This window comes from Plecotus auritus, assembly GCF_963455305.1.
Source record: "Plecotus auritus genome assembly, chromosome: 2".
In the NCBI taxonomy this organism is placed as follows: domain Eukaryota; kingdom Metazoa; phylum Chordata; class Mammalia; order Chiroptera; family Vespertilionidae; genus Plecotus; species Plecotus auritus.
This window is the reverse complement of record NC_137771.1, coordinates 145,058,933-145,086,043: the sequence shown is the minus strand read 5'-3', so window position 1 is coordinate 145,086,043 and position 27,111 is coordinate 145,058,933. Positions and strand designations below refer to the sequence as shown.

Genomic DNA, 27,111 nt, shown 5'->3' with positions numbered 1-27,111 from the left:
GGTGTGGCTTTTTTATCAATACATGCGCCTCAGATTTCATTTTCCTTCTTAAATGTTCTTTTAGCCATGAAGTGGGGAACCAGGGTGGATGGCAGGCGGGCCAGGCTGGCTGTCAGTCCGTTGGGATCCCCACCTCAACCCCAGCTGCTCGGGGGCTCAGGCCGGCAGGAAAGGGGGTTCCTGCTACTTCACCTCCATGCACATGTGGCTGCTTGGGGGCTCAGGCCGGTGGGAAAGCGGGCACTGGCGACTTCATCTCTATGGGTGTGGGCTGGGCCGGCTGCTGATGGAACACACTGCCCACTCTGGGCTGCTCATGCGGGCACCGCAGCTGCTGCTGGGGCTTGCAGTGCTGTCGGAAGCTGCAGGGCGTGCCTGCAACCTACCCGTGGCGGAGGCGGCGATGGGCCTGGGGACTGACGAACGGGCAGAAGATGGCCCTGATCGCAGGCTAGGCCTAGGGACCCTATCCTCATGATTTCGTGTGCTGGGCCTCCAGTAAATATATAAAATGTAAGATGGTAATAAGTGGTACTAGTTTCTCTTCCTCCCTCCTTCCCTCCCTCTCTAAATCAATAGGAACATATCCTTTAGTGAGGATTAGAAAAAAAAAAAACCCGGTATGTATAAATAAATACATAATTTCACATTAAAAAGTCTCATGTTTGTCTCTAAAAGTGAGAGTCTCCATGATTAAATAACTTGTGAAGATCACATCTGGGGAAAATAAAACAAACATGAATTAATTACCTGCTCTGTGTAAAATATTTTGCTGGGCATGATTACATATACTATCATAAATGATGGATGGGGACTTCAAATCGCCCAATCACCAAAACACCCTGCTTTTGTCAGGAGACATAATTTCTTTCTCCATTCTCTAGACTTGGAACCTGAGGAGTCATCCATCTACAAACACTGAGCACCATTCATATATGAAATGCACAGTACAAAGTGCTGTGAAGAAAAAAATAATTAATGGTCTCTGTTGCGGGGAATAAAGGTCTTTGTTAAAAAACTTTTGAGCCATGAAGGGAAACCACTTTTTTTTTTTTAACACATACTAAAGGAAGTATAAAGTTACCAAACAATGCTATATAGAAATCATCTCACTTGGTCCTCATGACCGCCCTTATTTCTATTTTACAGAAAAGGAAATGTAGGTCCTGTTGACAGTAAGAAACCTTCAAGATTTACTCAGCCAATAAGGGATAGATCAGGGTATTCAAAACCAAGTTCTGACTCCTTAAGACCAGTTTCTGTAATACTCACTGTATATTGTAGGGCAAACTCGGGAACTCCGGTTCCCTAGGCAAGGAATAAACCCTGTATAGCAAAAGGGCAGTATAAGATAGGAAAAAAGGGAAAATGAGGCTGAAAAGTTAGACTGGGGCCCAATATAACGCTTGGACTTCATTCTGCAAACACTGGGACTCCACTAAAGATTTTTAAGTCAGGCAGAAATTACTGCAGTCCCCACTTAATAAAGTAACTTCTGTTAACTTGATACAGAAATTGTAGCCTTTAGAAACAGTAGTTTTACCACCTTGGACAAATTACTCTTTGGCCTCAACTCACAATAAAGATTATTCCGCATTGAACTCTCCTGGGGAGTCAACGAAATAGTGTCTAACCCAAGAGAGCGCTCAATAAACGCTAATTTCCCTCTTAAGTAGCGAAAAATACGGCCCTACATTTTTTTTCTTTGAGTAGGCAAGGCGATCCAGCAACACCAAAACGAGAGCCAGCTAGCTTAAGCTGCAACTACACCCAAGTCCGCAGAAACCTTACTTGATTCTACCGACGCCCCCAGGGTGATGCGCCCCCTCCCTCACTTCTCTGGACCGTGAAAACAAAGCCGACGTCCAGTCAAAAGCCCGCACCAGTCCTCACAGGGGCCGCCCGCCTTCCCCGCCCCTCCTTCCGAGGCCGCTTGGCTACGAAGTCACCTGCAGTTCCGTTTTCACTCTCCGGGGCCGCTCTAGGCTGCCGCCCCGCCCGCGGCGCCGCATCTCCATGGTTACTGGGCGGGGCCGTGACGTCCTTGGCGTGGCTGCAGGGAGGCCGCGGCGGGGAAGATGGCGGACGGGAAGGCGGGAGAGGAGAAGCCGGAGAAGCCGCAGCGAGCTGGAGCCGCCGGAGGTGAACACAACCCCAGCGTCGCGGGCTGAGCGGGATGCTCTGGGTCTTTCTTAGAGCTCCCGGGGTGGAGGGCGGAGGGTGCGGCGAGAATGGGCGGACCTGGCGCTCACCCGGCCAGGTGCTGGGCCCAGATGAACCCTGGGCACGCCCGGTGCGGCCCGCGGGGATCCGGGTCCGCATCACCTCCTTGACGGGGGATAGTGGGCCCCAGTTCATCACCTCCTGGCCCCCCGGAGGCCCCCGCCTCCGAGGAGAAGGGAGATGGGCACCAAAAAGGGGAACAACTCGGGTGGGACCCGGCGCGGCGGTGCAGGAGGCGCTACCGCCACACTGGAGACGCGCATCACACAGAACACAGGCAGTCTGTGGGAGTCTCCGCCGGCGGCCGCAGGAGCCGGCCGCACGCCAGGTTTCCGACAGTGCCGCCTTCTCGGTTACACCTAGCGGGTAACCTGCTGCTTTGCGCTGCGGAGGTGGGCGACCCCGGCCTTTTCTCTCTTCCTTTATTTTCAAGCCGAATACTGACCCTGCGGGATGGGTCGAGGCGGTGGAGAAAAAAGGGAAACCTTTGTCTGCCGGCTGGTTGAAGCTGCGGGGTGCAGGGTTAGGGTTTGGTTGCCTTGCTTTGAAGTGTCTACCTTTTCCGAGTCAGACTGTTGCCAGCTGTCTGCGTGCCAGATACTTAGGTGCCAAAATAGGCTAGGGGCTTAATCACAAGGAACAACAACAGCCTGTAATTATTGGAATCGAGAGTCTAATGTAACTCTTCCTGTATTTTGTTGCGATATAAACTCAGGCTATCTTTGTTTTGTCCCCTCCTCCCCTGTACGTTTAGGTCTTGTGCATTAAGGAAAAGAAACGTAATACCTCCAGCCTCCCTTTGTCGTAACAAGGCAGCTAATTGAACACGTGCGAGCTGATCGTAGTATCTTTAGAACGTTTTCAGTATTATTCTCTAACTCCCTCAAGTTCTTATTCCTGGAAGTATTTAATATGAGAAAATACAGAACATTCATAGCATTGGAAGGCAACTATTAAGAACTATTAACAGGATGTTTAATGTGAATGGCCTTGAGAAAAGTGTAATGTGCAGTTACTGTGGACCCACAATTTCCTTTTTAAAAAATATGTACAGTGGTATTAATTGAGCCATATTCCTCCCTTCCCTCTCCCCTGGTTATTTACTACCTAATTAGGGACTTTTTTCCCCTTCAAAAATGGTCTTGGAAACTATCAAGTAAAATTACATTTAAAAATTAGTTATTTGAAGAAAAAAATAGGTAGCCTAAAGAATCTTACCTGGCTTTTAAACTGGCTTTTTTAACTCTCTTGACTGAAAGTATAGGAGATGTATTTAATATGCTGTCAAAGTATTAGCACAATTCCACTGTATAATTTTTCTACCACCCCTTCAGTAGGGATAATTAGCTTTAGTATGAATATTGATGTTTCTCTTTTAGCATGTTTTTGGGGGGAGTGGTAGTGATATAAAATTATCTTTACTAATTGGTATTAAAATTATTGTGGTCTCCTTATAGATGACAGAATAAGTACTAACTCTTAATAACTTATTCATAATTTGTCTCAGGTGTGCTTTCCTTTACAAGAAAATAGTGCTGTTGCACATAACTTTTTTTTTTTTGTAAGAGAAGGTACCATTTTGTTTATCTATTTAATTGTGGGGGTTTTGTTGTTTTGAGGGAGAGAGAAAAACATCTATTCTTGGCCTCCCTCACACACCCAACTGGGCATGAAACCTGCAACCTGGGCATGTGCCCTGAGTGGGAATCAAACCCACAACCTTGCTTTTGGTATAGGGACACTCCAACCAACTGAGCCACACCAGCCAGGGCACATGTGCACAATTTTTTAATGTTAGATATTTTTTTTAAAATATACTCTTATTGATTTCAGAGAGAAGGAGAAGGAGATAGAAACATCAATGATAGGAGAGAATCATTGATCAGCTGCCTCCTGCACACTCTCCACTAGGGATCAAGCCCGCAACCCAGGCATATGCCCTGACCAGGAATCAAACTGTAACCTCCTGGTTCTATAGGCTGAGGCTCAACAATTGAGCCACACCAGCTGGGCTAATGTCAGGTATTTATAATGAAGTTGTACAAAGGAATCATAGTTAAAATATTTAATACAGTGGGTATTGCTAAATTAATCATTTTGTGGCCAGTAGCCACTGTTTTGGAAATACTATGAAGTTATTTCAAGGGTTTATTTAGAGAATATTCTGATTTTTAATTCCTATTGAATAGTCCAATAAGTTGGAAGTATAAGTATTTTTTGTGAGATTACTTTCATAGTTAACATGAATTTATGTGAATAAGAGGAGAGATAATGCTAAGGGTGAGGCCTTAGGTAGATTTTTTTTTTCTCCCTATGGCTGAATTTTTGTATCTCCTTGAAAGAGAAATTTTAGAGAAGAGCTATTCATATCATAATAATGGCCATTTCAGGATATTGTAGGTTATCTAAGATCTATCTAATGAAAATTACATTTATTATGCCAGACACTAGGAGGGTCTTGAATATGTTCTCATTTAATCTGTTAGAGGGATGGCTGCGTACCCTTTTTTCAGGTGAAGAGCTACCAGTGTGTAAATGGGTCATGAAGGATACCCCTTAACTTTCTTAATAGGTAATTTTTTTGAAAGTAAGATACCTTTATGCCCTAAGGCACTCCTCTCCCCAACCATTCAATGGGGGAAAAAAATGTTTGTACAATGTGTAATTTAATTTCATATTAACTGATCACACTTTGTTCAGAATGAATATAAACTAGATAAAATCCCTTTTATTAAAATAACCCTTGATAAAAAAATATAGTAGTTTGATATAACTGTCCATGTTTTGTTATACATTTTTTAAGTTGACCATATACTTATTCATCCTTTAAAATATAAGTCACATTGCCAAAAATTTTCAAAAATCTATGGTCATCCAAAATTTTGTTTTCCAGAGTCTCAAAATAGAAAACATCTCATTAACTACATTGAAAACAGCAGTTTTTATTAAAACCCCTAAATATTAAAGTAGCACATGTTGTGTTTAAAGGAAGGCACTTAATGGAATTAAGAATTGATGTTGATATTTAATGGTATGTTTCAAAGCTTACATTAGGTTGAAATAATGTTCTAAAGAGCTCTCTATATAATTGCAGAAATTATAATAATCACACTGATAATAACATAGATTTGGCTGTCATATTTCCCCCTTACATCATTGCTTACTTCATTTCACTATATTTCCTACATGTTTCATATATCTTACTACATAATTATTAGAAGAGGATTGCATGAAGAGAAAATAACAGTTCAATCCACGAAAAGTGTAATGAGAACTAATAGTGCACCCACCTTCCTTCACTCCTTTTTCCCCCCTACCTTTTTATTGAAGAATGTTTTCTAAAGCTAAGTATTTACAATTGCTTACAAAAAAAAAAAAAAAACCTTATTGAGAGTGAGCAAGGCTAGTTTTCTATATCCAGAAATAAATTGCTGATCTGGAATCAGCCATGTGTGGAAATGACCTAATAGACATAGTATGCTTTAATCTTCAGTGTGCATCTGAGATGTAGGTGATCTTAATAGTATGCTTCTTCAGATGACAAAAATACAGACGTGAATATAATTGAGTTGCTGACAGTTGATTACTTAATGATAGTTTTCCCAGCTCTCCTATTCATGCTACCTTTTTCTAGAGCAGTCTCTAGAAATCTTCTCTATAGCATGATGCAATTGGACAGGTACAGTTGTGTTCCATGTATTAGCACGTTACTAGTTCAGCTAGTTATCACACAATGTTATTAATATTATAGTGAGAATTATATTGTCACTTATCACTATTTATGCTTTAATTTTTGAAGATTATTTTTTGTTTCAAAAATATTTTCTGGATAACAGGAGACCTAGAATTAGGTAAAGATGGGTTTTAAAAGAACAGGAAATCTTGACTAATTATAACCCTTGAGTCACAATTCAAAGAGCAGTTATACTACAATTAAGACTAACTGTTCTTTGCACTATTTGTTTTCGTTTATTTTCAGAATATCTATATATTCCAATTTGAAGAGTTTTCAATTTTAGCTGTGTATCAGTCACAAAGAACTTATCGCTGTTTGGGTTTACTGTAAATATTATACATCATTAAAACTATAAATAGATGGGGGCTTTCCCTTGGGGGTCGGAGTTGCTGGAGGGGTTAGTCGGGGGAAAAAAGGAGACGCAATACTTCAAATAATAAAAAAAAAAAACTATAAATAGAAAGCAGAATAAAATGTAGCATAAACTATTTTAGTTATAAACTTAGACTTTGAAAAAACTTTACATAATACTTTTATTTTTTATTTATTTTAAATTTAAATTTATTGGGGTGACATTGGTCAACATGAACATATAGGTTTCAGGTGTGAGTTTCTGTGTTACAAGATCTGTATATTGTACCATGTGCCCACCACCCAAAGTCAAATCTCCTGTCACCAAATATTGGGACCCCCTTTTCCATCTCCCCCCTTCCCTCTGGCAACCACCACATACATAATACTTTTTAAAAAGAAATTCTAAATTGAGTTCTGCATTTTAGCTATTGAATAGTAATCTATCTTTCTTCAGGTACTTTTGTAATTTCATATCTAAGTAATAAGTAAATGGCACCTCCTGGGGAAATCCCAAAACCTCATCCTGCTTAATTTCTTTCCTACATTGTCATTACAACTCTTACCCCTTGTCCAGAGGAAATTAAGAGTTCTTTTTCCTCTCAACAAAATCAGATGTTCTGTTCAAAGTGCTTATTAACTAGAGACTCTACAATTCCAAACTATATAGATTGAGATATATAGCCTTCCCTTTTTTAATCAGTTACTTGTCAGTCAGTTGTGTTTCCTTTCTTCCCCTGCATTCAAGCTTTTTGTCCTGTTTCTTAACTGTTGTCAGGGCTATCCCTTGAACATCTTCTCTTTCTCCATAAATAAATCATCCATTGTAGCAGAATACATCCCATAGAGTGAATTGGTAAACTGGGGAAGGAAAATACGAATTTTAATAATAGTCAACCTTCTGTCTTACCTCCCAATATGTTCTTAAATAGCCTTGTATAACATAACCTGAGATATTCAAGATGTGAACTAATTTCATCATTTATTAATGCAAACACGAGCAAAATTACTGAAAAACATCTTGTATGTATGCCTTTGCTGTTTGAAATTATAATTAGCTCATCTGTCTTTCATGATTAAAAATAATGTATAAACCTAAGTATGATTGTTAAAAGCTCTTAAGGGTAACTTAAAACAGGTGATAATAACCACGCTTTCAGAGTAGAAGTACTCAAAAGGTGATAACCCTGTAGTCTTCTTTAAAGTTCCTTTACAAGTAAAGATTGTGTGAGATGTACATGAGGAACACATCACTCAAGAAAGTTATTCCAGGCTTTAATAATATTGTAGTTCAGGTAATAATCGCTGTTTATAACTGTAGTTCAGGTAATGTTTATAACTAGGTACTTCATATAACTAATAGTACATTATTGAAGAATATTGGAACTTATTAGTCATATGTATTATCCTGTGATGTGACTAATTGCTCACAAACTAGTTTGTGTAGAACAATTTACAGATCTTAATTTCTAAACGAAATCTCACAAATAACCAGATTATTGAACAACTTACAGTGTTTAGTTGAAGGGTCTTTATTTTCTGTGAACTCTGTGTTTATAATTTTAAATTGCTCTGTATTTTATGCTAGTTAATTCATGGGAGCCTCTTCTACTGCCACAATCTCAGTTCCTGTTATATACTCAAACAGTGGAAGAGACTGTTGGGTCAGTAGGTGACAACTGCAGAGGTATCTTCCTTATAACGATGCTTTTTGAGGTTGCTGCTCCCGTCAGTCTGCTCAGTAAAAATAGCTCATCTTGGTAAGTTGTTTCGACTTCACCAGGACCTGAAGAAGAAGCAGAAAAACCTGTGAAAACTAAGACTGTTTCTTCCAGTAATGGAGGGGAAAGTTCCAGTCGCAGCGCTGAGAAGCGATCAGCTGAAGAAGAAGCTGCAGACCTCCCAACAAAGCCTACAAAGATCTCCAAGTTTGGATTTGCCATAGGTAGTCAGACGACAAAGAAAGCCTCAGCCATATCCATCAAACTTGGATCAAGTGTGAGTTGTTATTTTATATATGATATTCGTAATGGGTCTTAAGAACTTGTTTTGGAAACCTGTTTTCACTGAGTTAGGTAAATTAAGTATGTAAATGAACATGTAGGTATTTAAGGAGTAATTAGCTCCATGTGCAAGAAAGACCTGGATGAACTATATCTTAATAAAGCTTTTTTTTTTAAAGGTTTGGAATATAAGAAACAACTACAACTAATAGCTTAGAATTTTCCTAAGTTGAGCAAAACCTCTTAAAATTTTTTCAGAAAGAATTTCAGCTTATTTTTCATTTCTTTCGATTCTAGCAATATTAAAAATAATATCTTTAGAAATCATTTTATCTTAAAAGGTTAGTATTAGCAAAATATTCCTTGATAAGAAGAGCTTCCTGATTATCTTATTTTGGAGCTACACGAGGACCTTCATTGATATCCTGTGACAGTAGTTCCTTACAAATCAACTTTTGATCCCTTGTGGGGTTTATTGCACATGTGTGTTTTTTTTAAAATATATTTTTATTGATTTCTGAGAGAGGAAGGGAGAGGGAGATAGAAACATCAGTGATGTTGGAAAAAAAAAAGAAAAGAAACACCAGTGATGAGAGTGAATCACTATTCGGCTGCCTCCTGCACCCCCACACTGGGGATCGAGTCTGCAACCTGGGCATGTGCCCTGACTGGGAATCAAACAAGACCTCCAGGTTCATAGGTCATTGCTCAACCACTGAGCCACGCTGGCAGGGCTTGAGCCCTTGTTTTAATATGTAAACCATAAATCAATACTTATGAACTATGGAGTATCTGGAAAGTATTTAAAATATTAGATTGAAGCATATGAGGGTTAGAGATTTGACTATATCTAACTATTTTATATGGTTAATCCAAATAGATCTCTTCTTTAAGAAGAAAAGTTACTTATACGTTGTATTGCTATTAGCTTTAGAAAATAGTTACATTCTTGTATAAGGAGAAAAATCCTAAAATTGCATTTGAGTTGTTTATTCATGTCTTTTCTGTGAAAATTAATGCTCAGTTGGAAAATAAATGCTCAGTTGCTAGATGCATATAGCTTTTTTCTGCATTAGATGTTCATCAGAGATCTTTAAATCTGATATGGATCAAGTTTCTACTATAAGTGTGAGCCATACTGCTAATTTTAAAAGCTACCATTTATCAGAACCCCCACTTCCATCTCAAGACATTCAGCTTGTAACTTCATTACTTATGACTAGTCTCCCTATCGGAACTGTTTTTTTTGTTTAATCTTTTTTTTTAAGTTGCACAGACTTACCTGCAAAAATATTTACTCTTTTTTTTTTTTAATTCTCACCCAAGGATATATTTTTTAGAGGGAGTGGAAGGGAGGGGGCGATACAGAGAGAGAAACATCAAAGTGAGAGAGACATACCAATTGGTTGCCTCCTGAACGCACCCCATCGGGGGGCTAGGGATCCTGCAACCAAGGCACGTGCCCTTGACCAGAATCAAACCCAGTACCCTTTCAGTCTGAGGGCCAACTCTCTGTCCACTGAGCCAAAATGTTTAAAGCAAAATTTACTTTTTTTGATAGTGATTAAACATGTATTCTAATGTACACTTCTTATACAGATGTTCCCCTTGATAATAAATTTTACTGTGGTTCAACACACCCCTTAAATCAGATATATAAATTCCTAATTCACATGAGTTAGTAATTGCTGATCATATTAGATGGGAGGGTTGTGTTTGAAAAAGCCTACTCAGTAAAATGTTTAATCTTTGGAAAACAAAAACCTATTTTTATAAAATAAATGATAGTGTAAACATAATTTTCTTGGGGGGTAGAGATGTATGATATAAAAAATAGTTGGAATTATTGTTGTTGATTATGTGATGTGAAAAGATAGTCCGATCAACCAACAAATACTTAACCTGGTGTCTTACATTGTACCTACAGCAAATACATGACTTCTTTAAAAGATTGAAGGGTGGCCGAAACCGGTTTGGCTCAGTGGATAGAGCGTCGGCCTGCGGACTGAAAGGTCCCGGGTTCGATTCCGGTCAAGGGCATGTACCTTGGTTGCGGGCACATCTTCAGTGGGAGGTGTGCAGGAGGCAGCTGATCGATGTTTCTCTCTCATCGATGTTTCTAGCTCTCTATCCCTCTCCCTTCCTTTCTGTGAAATATCAATAAAATAAACTTTAAAAAAAAAAAAAAAAAAGATTGAAGGGTGTTTCTAGAATCACTATGCATAATCTCCAAATTAACATTTCTTATTCCTTCAGAAGCAAATATTGTTTATAACAAGTATTTGTGTGTGTGATAGAAGAAGGGATGGTTAATTTTGTTGCAGGTCAGAGAAAATTTCACTGATGAAGTGATCTTGGAGTTTGCCTTAAGTGCAGGCAGGAGGCAAAGGGCATCTCAGATAAAAGGAATTTCATGTAAAAGCAGTTTATATATGAAACCATACAGTACATTTAGGAAATTGTACTTGGAAAGTGTTTGGAAGGCAAATACATGATAGAAGGCCCCCAAAATGAGACCATAGGATCAAATCATAAAGGGCTTGAATTCCATAATGTAATTTGGCTTTATTCTTTAGCTTCTAGCTGAGCCATAGAACATTATAAGGAATATTTATACTTAAATGGATTTGCATTTTAGAAACAGCACCATATACATCACTCTGTACAAAGGATTAAAAGATGGGGGAGAAGGGGCATGCAGCCTATCGGCCACAAGTTTGACATGCTTGGTTTGGGATGAACGGAGTTGACCAGGGGAGAATAGAGAAGGAAATGTCACTAAGGACAGAATTTGGGGTACCTGTCATTTTAGGGGGTACAGGAGGGAGTAAAGAGGATAAAAGGTCAGAGAATTCGGAAAATCGCCAATAAAAAAGTGTTACAGAAGCCAAGGTAGGGGTGTTTTATTTTATTTTTAAATGTATTTTTATTGATTTCAGAGAGGAAGGGGGAGAGAGAGAACCATCAGTGATTAGAGAGAATCATTGATCGGCTGCCTCCTGCACACCCCTCCTGGGGATCAAGCCCACAATCTGGGCACGTGCCCTGACGGGGAATCAAACCTTGACCTCCTAGTTCGTAGGTGGATGCTTAACCACTGACCCACACCGGCCGGGCGAGGTAGGGGTGTTTTAAAAAAGGAACTGGTGCCCGGCCAGTGTGGTTCAGTGGTTGAGCGTTGACCTATGAGCCCACAGCTCGATTCCCAATCGGGGCACATGCCCAGGTTGTAGGCTCGACCCCCAGTGTGGGGCGTGCAGGAGGCAGCCAGTCAATGATTCCCTCTCATGATTGATGTTTCTATCTCTCCTCCCTTCCTCTCTGAAATCAATAAAATCTATTTTAAAATAAAATGCAAAAAAGGAACTGGTGATTAGAGTCAATAGTAGCACACTTGTCATTGGTGATTATATAATCAGGGTCACCTGATTCTAGTTGAGTGAGGAATCACGGAGAATGGTGAGGGAGGAAGCCAAATTGCAGTGGGTTGTAGACCAAATAGGTGGTGAGAGGATTGGAGATACTGAGGACAATTTACTTCAAACAGAAGAGATGCTATGAATGAAGCATGCTTATAGGGCAGGAAGCTAGCTAGTAGAAAGATGAGTCTTGGTGTCTTTTATGTTCCCAAGGATACACTGTACTTATTTTCATGTTACAATGGGAAAGTATTACTGATAATTTTCTCTTACCTGTCCCAGGTGCCCCTTAGCTAAATGCTACTAAATTATAGGTCCTAACTAGGAAATCTTTTATAAGAGGGAAAAAAATGGACAATAAAGTAAAAAGCTACCCATTGATAACCCACATTTTCAAAATTTTTCAAAAAGAATGGATTTATCCAAAGTTTTTTTCTGAGTTTCTTACAATTGCTATTAAAGTTTAATATTTGATGATAAATTATTTATATCATTAAACAAGCCTGTGTAAATGTTAATGTCATACTCTTTATGTTTTTTCTTCAGAAACCTAAAGAAACTGTTCCAACTCTTGCTCCAAAAACCCTTTCAGTAGCAGCAGCTTTTAATGAAGATGAAGATGTAAGTTGACACCCAGTTTTGTTTATTTTACTTTAACCAATTCTTTAAGAAAGATGTTAGTGGCAAATTATAGGTTGTATTAATGGTACTAGTGAATCTCCTTTGCAACTCTGATCAGTTTCTGTGTGAGACATCTGCGAAATCTGGATGTTTCTATTTATTATATTTGGTTGCAGGGGTTATTTAAAATATTGTTAACTCTGGGGGGAAAGGAACTTAATCATCAATAAATGTTTATTATGAACTAGAGGCCCGATGCACGAAATTCATGAGGGGGGGTGGGGGCGGTCCCTCAGCCCGGCCTGTGCCCTCTCGCAGTCTGGGACCCTTCGCTCCTAACTGCCTGACTGCTTGCTCCTTACCACTTGGCTCGCCACTCCTTAGCGCTGCCACGGAGGCAGCCGCTGCGCTTGCCAGCTGTGAGCCCAGCTTCTGGCTGAGGGGTGCTCCCGCTGTGGGAGCACACTGACCACCAGGGTGCAGCTCCTGTGTTGAGTGTCTGCCCCTGGTGGTCAGTGCTCATTATAGCGACCGGTCATTCCACCGTAAGAGTCACTGGGCTTTTATATAGATAGATAATATATGTATGTACTAGGAAGTATGTAGTATCCAAAAACAAATTGAATACTGCTGCCTTTAATAATTTTTATAGCTGAAGTCTTCAGTGATGAGACATTTTAATAATACAAGTGATTCTCCATTTATCCCCATGAGGCAGCTATAGTGTTTTCTCCCTTTATCCCTATGAGGAATAACAAATAGTGCAGGTGATTCTGCCAGAAGTTTCAATAAACTCATATTCCAGAGTAAGTATAAGATGCTTATCTGCTGTCTTAGGCAGTCCTACTCCCTTCATGCCCCTCATAGGGTCCCTCGCTTACCATGCTTAAGAATGACTATGGAATTTTAAGCATAATTTTGACTTTTCCTTATACTCTGACTTTAGAACCTAATCCTCATTTTAAGATGTGACCCCATTGATTAACAATTAAGTGTTACCGGATACATGAGTAATTGATTCCAAAAGGAATTAGGATAAGAATTATACATTCAGAGGAGCACAAACACTGGGGTAGGAGTGATTGGGAAGAATATATAAGAGAAGAAATATGAGTTGGGTATTGAAACATTAGGTAGGGTTTTGACAAACCAAGGAATACTTTTGTAAGCTAAGACGTCAATTTTCAAATCACAGTAGTAAATACTAAGCTCCATTTGACTGTGCTGGAGATTTTTGTAGAGTTTTGGACAAGGATAAATGTGAAATGCTCAGATGCCAGGTCAGTAGGTAAAGAATAACTAGTCATCACTGTATTCTTTTTTGGACCTTTACTCATTCTACACATTTGAGTGCTTTCTATGTGCTAGGCACAGTGAGATTACAAAGATAAATCAGACCTTTTTCTCTAGGAACTCAGTCTTCTAGAGCAGAGACTTATACATAAAATAGTACAAAATAAAAATCAAAAGTACCTGGAGATGAAGTGATGTGGAATTCAGGGAAAGAAAGAGGCTGGTAACTAGATGCCTGAAAAGACCACTAGACTGGATTCTTCTCCTGTTTGTTCAGTTCTTAACCAGTAGAAAGCCTGTGTTTTTGTGTTGTTTTTTTTAATTTCTTTATTGATTAAGGTATTACGTATGTGTCCTTATCCCCCCACTCTCCCCCCCCCCACCCCCTGCAACTCAGGCCCTTACCCCCCTGTTGTCTGTGTTCATTGGTTAGGTTTATATGCATGCACACAATTCCTTTGGTTGATCTCTCCCCCTTACCTCCACCCTTCCCTGCCTTCCCTCTGCGGTTTGACCATCTGATCGATGCTTCTCTGTCTTTGGATCTGTTTTTGTTTATCAGTTTATGTTGTTCATTCCATAAATGAGTGAGATCATGTGATATTTATCTTTCTCTGACTGGCTTATTTCGCTTAGCATAATGGTCTCCAGTTCCATCCATGCTGTTGCAAATGGTAAGCATTTCTTCTTTTTTTATAGCAGCGTAGTATTCCATTGTGTAGGTGTACCACAGTTTTTTAATTCACTCATCTGCTGATGGACACTTAGGCTGTTTCCAAATCTTAGCTATGGTGAATTGTGCCACTATGAACATAGGGGTGCATATATCCTTTCTGATTGGTGTTTCTAGTTTCTTGGGATATAGTCCTAGAAGTGGGATCACTTGGTCAAATGGGAGTTCCATTTTTAGTTTTTTGAGGAAACTCCATACTGTTCTCCACAGTGGCTGCACCAGTCTGCATTCCCACCAGCAGTGCACGAGGGTTCACCTTTCTCCACATCCTTGCCAGCACTTGTCATTTGTTGATTTGTTGATGATAGCCATTCTGACAGGAGTGAGATGTACCACATTGTCATTTTGATTTGCATCTCTCGGATAATTAGTGACTTTGAGCATGTTTTCATATGACTCTTGGCCTTCTGTCTTCTTTCAAAAAGATTCTATTTAGGTCCGTTGCCCATTTTTTGATTGGGTTGTTTAGCTCCCTTTTGTTAAGTTGTATGAGTTCCATGTAAATGTTGGAGATTAAACCCTTATCAGTGATAACATTGGCAAATATGTTCTCCCATGCAGTGGGGTTTCTTGTTGTTTTGTTGATGGTTTCTTTTGCTGTGCAAAAGCTTTTTATTTTGATGTAGTCCCATTTGTTTATTTTCTCTTTAGTTTCCATTGCCCTAGGAGCAGTATGGGTGAAGAAATTGCTTCGGCATATGTCTCAGATTTCGCTGCCTGTGGATTCCTCTAGTATTTTTATGGTTTCCCATCTTATGTTTAAGTCCTTTAACCATTTTGAGTTTATTTTTGTGTATGGTGTAAGTTGGTGGTCTAGTTGCACTTTTTTGCATGTATCTGTCCAATTTTCCCAACACCATTTATTGAAGAGACTATCTTGACTCCATTGTATGTTCGTGCCTCCTTTGTCAAATATTAATTGAGCATAGTGATTTGGGTTGATTTCTGGGTTCTCTATTCTATTCCATTGATCTATATGTCTGTTCTTATGCCAGTACCAGGCTGTTTTGAGAACAGTGGCTTTGTAATACAGCTTGATATCTGGTATTGAGATCCCACCTACTCTGTTCTTTCTCAGGATTGCTGTGGCTATTCGGGGTCTTTTTTTTATTCCAGATTAATTTTTGGAAAGTTCATTCTAGGTTTTTGAAATATGCCGTTGGTATTTTAATGGGAATAAATCACTTTACCTTTTTGGAGCTGTAGTTTTTAAACTGAAATGAAGGCTCTGATTTTTAAAAATAGATTTTTAAACTATTTTTCAGAGTTCTGGTGTTCTCTTGAAATGTTTCAGGAGCTATTGTGCTGGAAGGTGATGATGCCTAATAAGCAGGGCTCTGGTCTCCTGCCCTGTTTACTTATAGCAATTCTTATTTTTTTTGCAGCAATTTTTTTTTAAATTTCTTTATTGATTAAGTTATTACCTATGTGTCCTTATCCCCCCATTACCCTCCCATCCCCCCCACTCATGCCTTCACCCCCCTGTTGTCTGGGTCCATTTACTTACAGCAATTCTTGTATCTGTTCGATAATTGGGAACCCAAGTGAGATTTTGTTGAAGAAAAAATGTATTTCATTGCCCCATTCTCCCCAGGAAGGTTTAAAAAGTACTAACATAATATTTACTGTTTTCTGTCATTTTGACATTCTTAACAGATTGTATGAGGACAATATAGGAAGAAGGAAACAGCATGTGTAAAAGTGGAGAGGCTGGCAGTTATAAGCAATACATAGTAGTAATTGCTGTCTTTGTTTTGGGGGATTTTTTTTTCTTTCTTATTTTTGTTGATTTTAGAGAGGAAGGGAGAGAGAGAAACATCAGTAATGAGAATCATTGCCTGGCTGCCTCCTGCACGCCCCCTAGTGGGGATCGAGCCAACAACCTGGGCATGTGCCCTTTACCGGAATCAAACCCGGGACCCTTCAGTCCACAGGCCCATGTTCTAATCCATTGAGGGCAGTAATTGCTTACTCTGAATACCTAACAATTTGTGTTTGTTTTTGTTTGTTTTCTTTTTTTGAATACCTAACAATCTGGATATCTTTTTACATAACTTTATTTTACCCTCCATATATTCCTGTAAATCATGTGGGACAGTTATTTCTATTTTGCAAATGGAGAAGTTAAGAAGTTAAATAAAGTATGCATTAAGTATGTGCTGATGCACACAAATGTTGAACTAAAACTTATGTCTTCTGGTTTCTAGTCCTCTGTTCTTCACATCATCCCTTACTGCTTTCTCTAAATATTTTATAAAGAAATTTTGGACTGGTTCAGGCAACACTCTTTCTCTGCTATAAGATGGTAATGATAGGAAGGGATAAACTTGTCTCTTAGATAAAAGAATGCATTGTGCTCTAACCGGTTTGACTTAGTGGATAGAGCGTCGGCCTGGGGACTAAAGGGTCCCCGGTTTGATATTCCGGTCAAGGGCATGTACCTTGGTTGCGGGCACATCCCCAATAGGGGGTGTGCAGGAGGCAGCTGATCCATGTTTCTCTCTCATCGATGTTTCTAACTCTCCCTCTCCCTTCCTGTGTGTAAAAAATCAATAAAATATATATATTTTTAAAAAAGAATCCATTGCATCTAAAATCTATCTGGGGAGCATTTGATATCTTGCTCCCCTATATATGTTATCAGCTTGGCTCAAATAAACTTATATAATAAACTTTTTCCCCATACCCTAAGTAAAATTGACTAATTAGATTGTACCAAAATTAAGGATTTCTGTTTATTAATATTGACAAAGTTAATGATGAAAGTTGGAACAAGATATTTGCAAATGTCTAAAATCAACATAGGCTGGTGTGGCTCAGTTGTTTGGAGCATAGTCCTGTACACCAAAAGGTTACGGGATCGATTCCCAGTCAGGGCACATACTCTGCTTGGGTTGCATGTTCAATCCCCAGTCAGGGTGCATGTGGAAGGCAACCGATTGATGTTTGTCACACCAATGTTTCTCTCTTTCCCCCTTTCCTCTCTCAATTAAAAAAAAGAAAAAGTCAATTGAAAAATAGCAAAAAAAAATAAAACCAACAAAGGGGGGAGCATTTGAGATTTGGTCCCCAGCACATGTCAGTTTGTCTCAAATAAACTCTCATAAAAATTCTAAAATAAGTAAAAATAAAATCAACAAGGGACTAATATCTGAAACATACAAAATAAAATCTTTATCTGGTTCTTTTTCTGTAGAAATATGGTTAAGTAACCTCGAATATATATCTGAGCCTGAAACATTGGACAGAGGGCATTCTTGTATCTCTTTAGAGTCTAATTTGGACAGTCTCTGGATCTTACTGTGTATTTCATGGCATTAACATTTTTGAAGAGTTCAGGACAGTTATTTTATTATTGTTATTTTATTATCATTATTTTAGGCCAGTTATTTTGTAGCATGTCCCTTAGTTTGGATTTGTCTGGTGTTTTCTTATGATTAGATTCACATTTCTTTTAGCTGGAATCCATAGAAGTAGTAGTGCCAAGTTCTCAGTGCATCATATCAAGGAGCACATATTGTCAATATGTCCCATTGGCATCATTAACTTTGATCATTTGGTTAAAGTGATGTCTGCTAGATTTCTGTACTGTCAAATCACTGGTGGTGGTGTGTTTTTTTGTTTGTTTTTTTTTGGTTTTTTTTTTTTTCTAATTAAAATTTACCTTATTGGAGATCATGGTTTGAGAAGGTATATAAGCATTTACTCTTTTTTTTTTTTAAATAAATCTTTATTGTTGAAAGTATTACATATATCCCCTTTTTTTCCTCCAGTCCGCCCCCACCCCCTGCCCTCACTGCCCCATTGTCTGTGCCCATGGGCCATGCATATATGCATGCAAGGTCCTTGGTTGGTTACCTCCCACCCACTCACCCTCCCTCGCCTTCCCTCCGAGATTCCTTACTCTGTTCCATGTTAAGCATTTACTCTTGAGTGTTAACATCCATTGGTGATTCTTGCCAGAGTCAGTTATTATAATGTTTGCCAAATGATGACTTTTCTAATTCTTTCATCCTCTCTATGTTTATTGATTGTTACTGTTGAAATGTGAGGTTCGGGAGCAGATTCTTCTCGTGGGTTCTTGTCCAACGAAGTTGAAGAATTCGTGGACTAACAGATTTCTTTAATAAAAATGTAGACGTTTATTAGGAGCATATACAAACTCCATCTGGGCAGCGGTGTCCCCGGGAGGGGCCCCCTGGGGAGGGGCCCCCAAATGGGAAAGGCCTGTGCTTGCGCGCGCGCTCTCTCTCTCTCTCTCTCTCTCTCTCTCTCTCTCTCTCTCTCTCTCTCTCTCTCTCTGTCTGTCTAATGGGAAAAAATCTAAGTAATCTGAATCTACTGAGTCTCTTTGTCTCCTGTGCTTTCCTCATTGGTCATTCTGCTACATAGTATTAGTATCAAAGCTCAAAGCCCACTTGGTGCTCCCCTCCTTCCCTCCCCTATCTTGCAACATTCTTCTGTCCTTTGTGAAAATAAGTTTCCTTCCCGACATCCTGTGACTTTTCTTTATCCTCTGTGAATGTATGTCTTCCTTCCCCCTTATCATGTGGCATTTAAAAGTAAGATAAGCATTTTGGTGCCTCCAAGCCCCCATCTATGCATTCCTGTCCCATGGACCCTCTCTCAGTTGTCCTGGCTGGAGATGTTTTATTTACCCCTATGGCTCTCCCAACTGCTCAGGTCAGGCTGCTTTTAATTGCTCAAGCCAGAAATGCCTTCATCCTTTCTGGACCTTCCCTCCCCCGCCCCTTCCTATCTGCCTAATTAAGCTGGCTAGCTAACCCTTATCACTGTAAAAAAGCTTTCCCTTATTTATATGTGTGGTGAGTTCATGGATTCTTACTTTATTCAGTTGGTTATGATGCTCTAATTGTCCCAGATTTGACCAATAGAAACTCCTTTAATATTAAGGATTCCCTTTAAAAAAAATATTTAAGCTCATCAGCAAAATTTATACTTAAAAACTTACATCATTGTAACTTATCCATAACTATAAATAGGGGAAAATAGTAAGCAAAGAACTTTCAAGATACCTTTTAGTCAAGGAGACATTTTTGAGAAGGAACAATCCAGTAAAATGATTAAGAGTCTTTGCTTTGGCACTCTATTGTTTTGCTGTTTATTAGCTTTGTGACCTTGGACAAGTTCACCTTGTTTATTTCACCTGCAGAGTGGGAATGATGATAATCATACCACCATGTACAATTGTTTATAGAGTTTTAAAATATCATGCCTATTAAAGCATTTAACACAATGTATAGTACATAATCAACAAATGGTTTTAATTCTAGAATATCTAGTTTTTACCAAAAGTTTTAATGCAAAACCAGCACACTAGAAGTATATTTCTTTTTAAAATGTAGTTAAGATAAATAATTTTCTTCTTTTATCAAAATTTACAAAATTGAAAATGCTAAAAGACTTATAGAATTTTGCATATTGTAATTAAGTGAATTTAATAAATCTATATGCAATCATCTCTATTAACTTCTGGTTGTTTTTTTTTCTCCAGAGCGAACCAGAGGAAATGCCTCCAGAAGCAAAGATGAGGATGAAGAATATTGGAAGGTATTATAACTTTGCATAAATATTGTAGAAAATTATGGTGAATTAAGAGCAAGAATAAATTATACATAATCTTTTAATATTCTGGCTTTTCTTGTGTATTGAGCATAACAGTTTTGTTTTGTGAGTTAATCAGTGATCTTATGAGTATCTTAAGAAAATTAACAATTTAAGACTTTTTTTTTAGATACATGTAATCTATATATATATATTTTTTTCAAATAAATAGCTATGAGCGATGTTCTGATTTAAAATTTATATTGAATTTTTTTTCTGGTATAAAAAGAAATGGCTTTGACTGATTTCATTTATGATATCATTCTCACCACTTAATCTTGATCATAAATACCCTTTTTTCCATGGTCACTTAAATGTCAAAAACCAAAATAAAGCAAAAGTATTTTAATTTTTCTTTATTGTTTCTGTTGTCATGGAAATAATGTTAATTTTAAATTAACATGATGTTCAGTTTCCTGTCTTTGTACGCATAAATGGATAATTTAGAAGCTAGTAAGAAAGCTTAGCTTTAAATTGACCCATACTATGTCCCCATTTCTACTTAATGTATGAACTTCCAAAGAACTAATTGCTAAGTCCATAAACAGGTATTAGCCTTCAGATTTTCGGTCTATGATTCAAATGGGAACAGTCTCAGTACATTCATTTTATACTGGAATCTAAGACATTGTAACCCAATTTAAACACATCTATCTAAATATGTAAAATTAAAACAGAGTTCATAAAATGACCTAAATCTTTCTGTGTGTGTTACATCTTCATGTTTTTCTTATGTTTAATTTTTTTTAAATATATTTTATTGATTTTTTACAGAGAGGAAGGGAGAGGGATAGAGAGTTAGAAACATCGATGAGAGAGAAACATCGATCAGCTGCCTCCTGTACACCCCCTACTGGGGATGTGCCCCCAACCAAGGTACATGTCCTTGACGAATCGAACCTGGGACCCTTCAGTCTAGAGGCTGACGCTCTATCCACTGAGCCAAACCAGTCAGGGCTTACGTTTAATTTTTTATAAATGCTGATGAGAAGCCAGAAAATTAATTTCATGACCTTATTAATGGGTTGCAAGCAGCAGTTGTTTTGTGATTTTATATATATTTTTTTATTTCAAAATGGGTAAAGGACTTAAAAGTAAGATGAGAAACCATAAAAGTCTTAGGAGAATCCATAGGCAGCAAAATAGCAACAGATTTTTAAAACTATAATGGTTGCCACCATTAGCTATCCTAATATATAAAAACCCAGGGTCTGTAACAACTGAAGGCTCAACCGACCAGAAGTCAGTCCTGCAGTCAGTGCTGGGTTGCCGTGGCTGTGGACATGATGACCCAGCACTGACTGCTGAGGGGGCTGTGGATCAGGCCTGGAGAGAGGACCAGGGGGAGAGAGGCAGGGTCTGATCCGAAGCCTCCGTGGCAGCTGTTGATCAGCCGTTGCCTCTCTCTTTCTCTGGGCTTCGCCAGCAGCTGCACCTCAGTTTCTCTCCGGGCCTCCACGGGGGCTGCTGATTAGCCCCGCCTCTCTGATCAGGCCCAGAGATAGGCCCGGAGACACTGACTGGCATAGAAACCGACCAGTCAGAACCAAATCTGGGTGAAGTGTGAGGAGCCAATGGCTGCCTAGGAGGCAGGGCTTTTGATACTGACTGGCATAGAAACCGACCAATCAGAACTTAATCTGGGTGAACTGCAAAGGCAGAACCTAAGATGGGGCTGAGGAGGGGTTTTAAGGGCAACAGCTGTTTGGTGTAAGGTGTAAGAACACGGTTCAATTTTTTAATGACCGGTTTGGTAGTACAGTGCATATGGCTGGCTGTCAGTCTAGATATAGGGATTATGTGTTTTTGTCTGCCAAGAGCATCTCCTCCTGCTGAAAAAGGCTCCCCCCCCCCAATTTAAGCAATCCTATCCTATATAATCTATCTATACTACTGAAAGGATAATATGCTAATTAGACCAGATTGACCGGCCATCTTCCGGACGTTCAACTTCCTTCTGGACAAAGCCATGGTAGTGGGGGCAGAGGCAGTTAGGGGTGCTCAGGTCGGCAGGGGAGGGCAGTTGGGGGCGAGATCAGGCCAGCAGGGGAGGGCAGTTGGGGGTGAAATCAGGCCGGCAGTTAGGGGCGATGAGGCAGGCAGGCAGGTGAGTGGTTAGGAGTCAGTGGTCCCAGATTGCGAGAAGGATGTCCGACTGTCGGTTTAGGCCCAATGGGATCGACAGTCAGACATCCCCCAAGGGGTCCCCAATTGGACACCCTCCACCCCCACCCTCCCCTCCACCCCCATGCATGAATTTCGTGCACCGGGCCACTAGTCCTATATAATAAAAGCCTAATATGCTAAGTGGCCAGTTGGCTGTTCACCCAATCAAAGCATAATATGCTAATGATATGCTAAGGCTGTTCAACCACTCACTATGATGTGCACTGACCACCAGGAGGCAGACGATCAACCAGTCGCTATGACATGCACTGATCACCAGGGGGAAGACACTCTTACCAGTAGGTTAGCTTGCTGCTGGGGTCTGGCCAATCAGGACTGAGCGAGACTGGCAGGACACACCCTGGAGTCCTCCCATTATTCCTCCCTGGCTGGCCAACCTCCTGTGTCCCTCCCTGGCCCCAGTCGTGCATGGTGGGGTCCCTCAGCCTGGCCTGTGCCCTCTCACAATCCAGAACCCCTCGGGTGATGTTGGAGAGCCGATTTTGGCCTGATCCCACAGGCCAGGCCAAGGGTCCCTCCCACTGGTGCATGAATTCCTGCACCGGGCCTCTAGTGTATCATAATCACCTCAAATGTTAAAACTACAAATTTATCTGGTCCCTCCTTAAGCCTGAATCTGAAATTTTAGAACTGGGTCTGTGGAAAGTATATTTTTTAAAACCTTTGTAGGGGCTTCTGATGTTCAGCTTATATTTATAATAAGTGCTAAACAAATGTGTTTTGAATGATTAAAAACATGGCCCAAAAGGCTTTGTATAACATTTTGAATAAATTTCTTTTCTTTTAACACAGGGATACACCAACATCAGCAGGACCAAACTCCTTTAATAAAGGAAAGCATGGGTTTTCTGATAACCAGAAGCTATGGGAGCGAAATATAAAATCTCATCTTGGAAATGTCCATGACCAAGACAATTAAATGATATGTTTTGAAATTGGGGTATGGGGTGGGTGTAAAGTTAAAAGGAACAGTTTCCTTTTTAAAGAGTGATATAAGACTATCTTTGGAGCCGCCTTTTTTTTTTTAAGATTGAGTGGTACACTAATAAATGAGAGTTTGAAATTAGACGTAATTTATGTTTTATATACAGATTTCAAGACATTTGCTAATTTTGTAGTTTCATGTAATTAGTTTCCAAAGGTTACAGATAATTTAAAAAAAAATCAGAAATGGTACCTTTCTAAGAATTGCATATTTTTTTAGACACAACTATTAGCACATTAAGAGGGAAGCAAAAAAGTTATTGTCTGTTTAAACAGCAAGCAATTACTCTAACTTAACTCCCTTATTAACCTAAACTTTCTGGCTCCCAGGAACAGCCTTATAAAGAGGGAGTATTGTATTGGGAGGAAAATGTTACTGGAGTATTGACTGAAAGTGAATTGGATAAAATTAAAATATTGCTTTTTTTCCTAATGGGCATTTGTTTTGTTTCAAGTCAAACTAGATATTGCATTGCTATCAGTGGATACAGAGGCTTAGCTCTTTAAAATAAAATTTTTTTTAAATTTTATGTAAACTGTTGAGTATTTGATATAGCCCACTTCAACTTAATGGGTCTTGTCTGCCTTCATTAGTCTACAAAGAACAACCGTTTGCTACCAAAGTAAATCAGTATTTTGAATGTGCTTCTCTTGGTTTTTGTTATTAGCTTAGTTCCTGTAAGCATTTCCACCAGACTTGAGGCAAGTCATGGGAAGCTGTTTCTTTTAAAATATAAACCACCACCAAAAATTTTAAATGTACATAATACTTAAATATTTGGCTGTTTTTATTTTTTAAAAGGTAACAGACAGCAAAAAGGCAACATTGTGTCAAGATGGAAAATGAGAAAGATGCACTTTCTGTAATTTTGTCATACCATTTAAGTTACTAATTTGTGAATTCCATTTTGATTTGTACTTAACTACAGGAATCCTTATTTAACACAATAAAATGGTTTATTTTAAGTGTATGCATATTAACCAATGGCCTCTCAAAAGCACATTTTCAATATTGAAAATAGAAAGAAAGAAAATGCATCTTTAAACATTTTATGGAATCTTTGACCACATATACTTTGTTAGAGCTATGTGTTGTAGGCTTTTGTTTTTGTATTTTTGTATTGTATATGAATTCTTTTTTAATGTGACAATTAAACACATCTTTAAAGGTATAGTTATAGATAAAAGAAAAATGCAGTATAATGATTTCCTTGAAAACTTCTACAATGTTAAATTTGCAGGCAGCTTCAGACTGTCTTATTGGTGGTAACTAATCGCTCAGCTCTTTTAAAAGGTAGTAATTCCAGAGAAGCAGCCTGTATATATTCCTAACATTTTGTTCACTTTCATTTATTAGAGTAAGTCCCAAGAAAAACAATGGAAATGTATATAGAACTATTAGTTCTTAACTACTTGATTTAATGATATCAAGATACATGAATTTAACTTGCTTTAATGTAGGCAAACTTTTCCTTTTTGTCTATTTTACTGTTAAAATAAAATCCCTCTCCTGCATATTCTTTTCTTGACTCAAACGAAATATTAGCCTATGGTCAAGATGGGAGAGAGAAATAACTGAGATGAATGTCTTTACTAAAATACCAATAAATTTGTCAAACTCAGTAGTGTTCTTATTTTCTCTTACGCTTAATTGTTGCTGGTTTTGTTTTGTTTTTGTGTGTTTTTTTTAAACAAATGTTACGATTGTTGCTTTTGCCCAGATGGTTGGCCAAGGTAATGGGAGGTTTTAAATTATTGTTCTTTAGACTCCATCTAATTTAGCATTTAGTTCTGTAGCATCCTTCTCCTTCGCCCCTGCCAGAGTGTTTGTCTGCCTGTGCTGTAGAAAAGCCTGCCAGAGCATATCAAGTGTTAGAAGATATTCTCTATGGTCTACCATCCATTAGCTCTACATATTTTCTTTGATTTTTAGTGGGAGAGGAAAGGAGAGAAGATAGAAACATCTCTGAGAGAGAAACATCCATCTGCCGCCTCCTGCACGCACCCCCACTGGGTATTGAGCCTTGAAACCAGCAACCTGCTGGTGCATATAGGTCAACACTCAGCCACTGAGCCATACTGGTCAGGCTCGATATATTTTCTTAATGCTGTTACCCAATAGTTCAGATCTTAATAAACGAATGATGGAACTTAACCTAGAATTAAGATTAATGTGTAGTTTGACTAATTACAAATGGAAGCTGTGACTTTCTATTTCATATCATTTCTTCTACTTTTGGTGTTTTTTCTTTTAATGATCAAGATTAGCTTGACACACTGGGGAGGGATTGTTAGTTACTTTTCTGGTCAAGTGAAAATACTTTTAAATTCTTTAAAATTCATTTTGAAAAAAAATCTGACAATATGTGAAAATTAAAAGATATTTTCATATTCTCCAAATGTTAACCTCTTATAGGACAATTGTCCAGATCAGGAGATTAACATTATTATAATACTTTTATTTATTACATTATCTTACACTGTTGTTCTACAGACCTTATTCAGATTTAGTCATTTGCCTCACCTAAGTCAAAGATCCACTTCATTATCATATATTGTTTTTATTGTCTTCTCTCTTTAGTTCCTTTAGTTGGGACACTTCTGTGTTTGTCTTTCATGACCTTAGATGTTTTGAAAAATACAGGCTAGTAATTTGTAGAAGATCTATTATTGGGGTTTACAATTAATATCTTGTGGGAAAATTCTTGGGACGATATAAGTATCCTATTTCTCATCATACTTTTGCCCATTAATTGGTAGGCAGTCATACTGCCCACCCCCTGGATTCTTTCCTGAAACGATTGTTAGTGTACTATTTGCAAAATGATGATTTTCTATTTCTTATTCTACTTTTAGTAGTTAAAATTCTACTTCCCTTTTTTTATATGAGCATTTTATTTAGTTAGTTAATTAGTTAATCCTCCCCCAAGGATATTTTTCCATTGATTTTTAGAGAGAATAGAAGGGAGACAGAGAAAAACATCTATTGGTTGCCTCCTGAACGCACCCCAACCAGTGCTGAGGATCGAGGCTGCAGCCGAGGTTTGAGGATCGAACTGGGACCCTTCAGTCCGTAGGCCGACACTATCCACTGAGCCAAACCAGCTAGGGCTCTTCCCTATTCTTTATTCAGTTTGTTTTTTTAATAGCAGAGATGGAGATTTATTGAAGAACAAGTATAGACTCCCACGTAGAGAGGGGGAAGGGTCCCCTTTATTCAGTTATTTTATTGATCATGGGCTCAAGTATTATGTTATTCTGTAGTTTATAATGCATTACTACCATTATTTTGTTACTCAAAATGTCCCAGATTTGCCCATGCAAACTCCTTTCATTTATCGCTTCTTGAACTTTTGGCTAAGACCAAGGGTAGTATCTGTTCTTATCAGTTTAATATCTGTTATGTCTCTATCCAAGGACAATATATTAAATAGGTTTAAAAAGAAAAAAACTCATTTGACACTCATGTCTTTTTGACACACCCAGCCTTTTAAAAAATACTTTCTTAATTTTTGGTACCAGAAGATATACTGGACTCATTTTCTCTTCAACATTTTTACCAGAGGAAAGTAGTCAGAAACCAAAATTGGCACTAGATGTGTATTAACTCATTGGTACTAAGGTGGTATTGCTTCTAGCCTGCTTAACAGTTAGAAAATGTTTGTATATATACGTCTATATTTCTAGGTCTCTATGTATGTGTACTGTATGTGTGTATCTCCATGAGTTCATATTGACAAACACCACAGTTCATTCTAGTCTTCTTTCTATATCTCTTATCCAGCAGTTAGAAATCTGACTTTGATTCATATGTTCAATTAATTGCTTAATTTCTAGAATACACATAGTTTTCAGAACTATTAATATATATATTTTCCTGTGAAAAACCAGTGCAGTATTTGCATATGGTTCTTGTTGTTTTAGTCTCATTCCATA

At 38.5% G+C, this 27,111-nt stretch overlaps 1 protein-coding gene across 1 annotated transcript; it reads left to right on the top strand.

Annotated features, from left to right (window-relative positions):
• Window positions 1–2,046: 2,046 nt before the first annotated feature.
• On the top strand, window positions 2,047–24,797 carry PCNP (PEST proteolytic signal containing nuclear protein). Its single transcript, XM_080655695.1, has 5 exons — window positions 2,047–2,142; window positions 8,094–8,308; window positions 12,279–12,353; window positions 19,895–19,950; window positions 22,984–24,797. Exons 1-5 carry the CDS (start codon window positions 2,079–2,081, stop codon window positions 23,108–23,110), a joined length of 537 nt encoding a protein of 178 aa, XP_080511821.1. The 5' UTR covers window positions 2,047–2,078; the 3' UTR covers window positions 23,111–24,797.
• The last annotated feature ends 2,314 nt before the right edge of the window (window positions 24,798–27,111 follow it).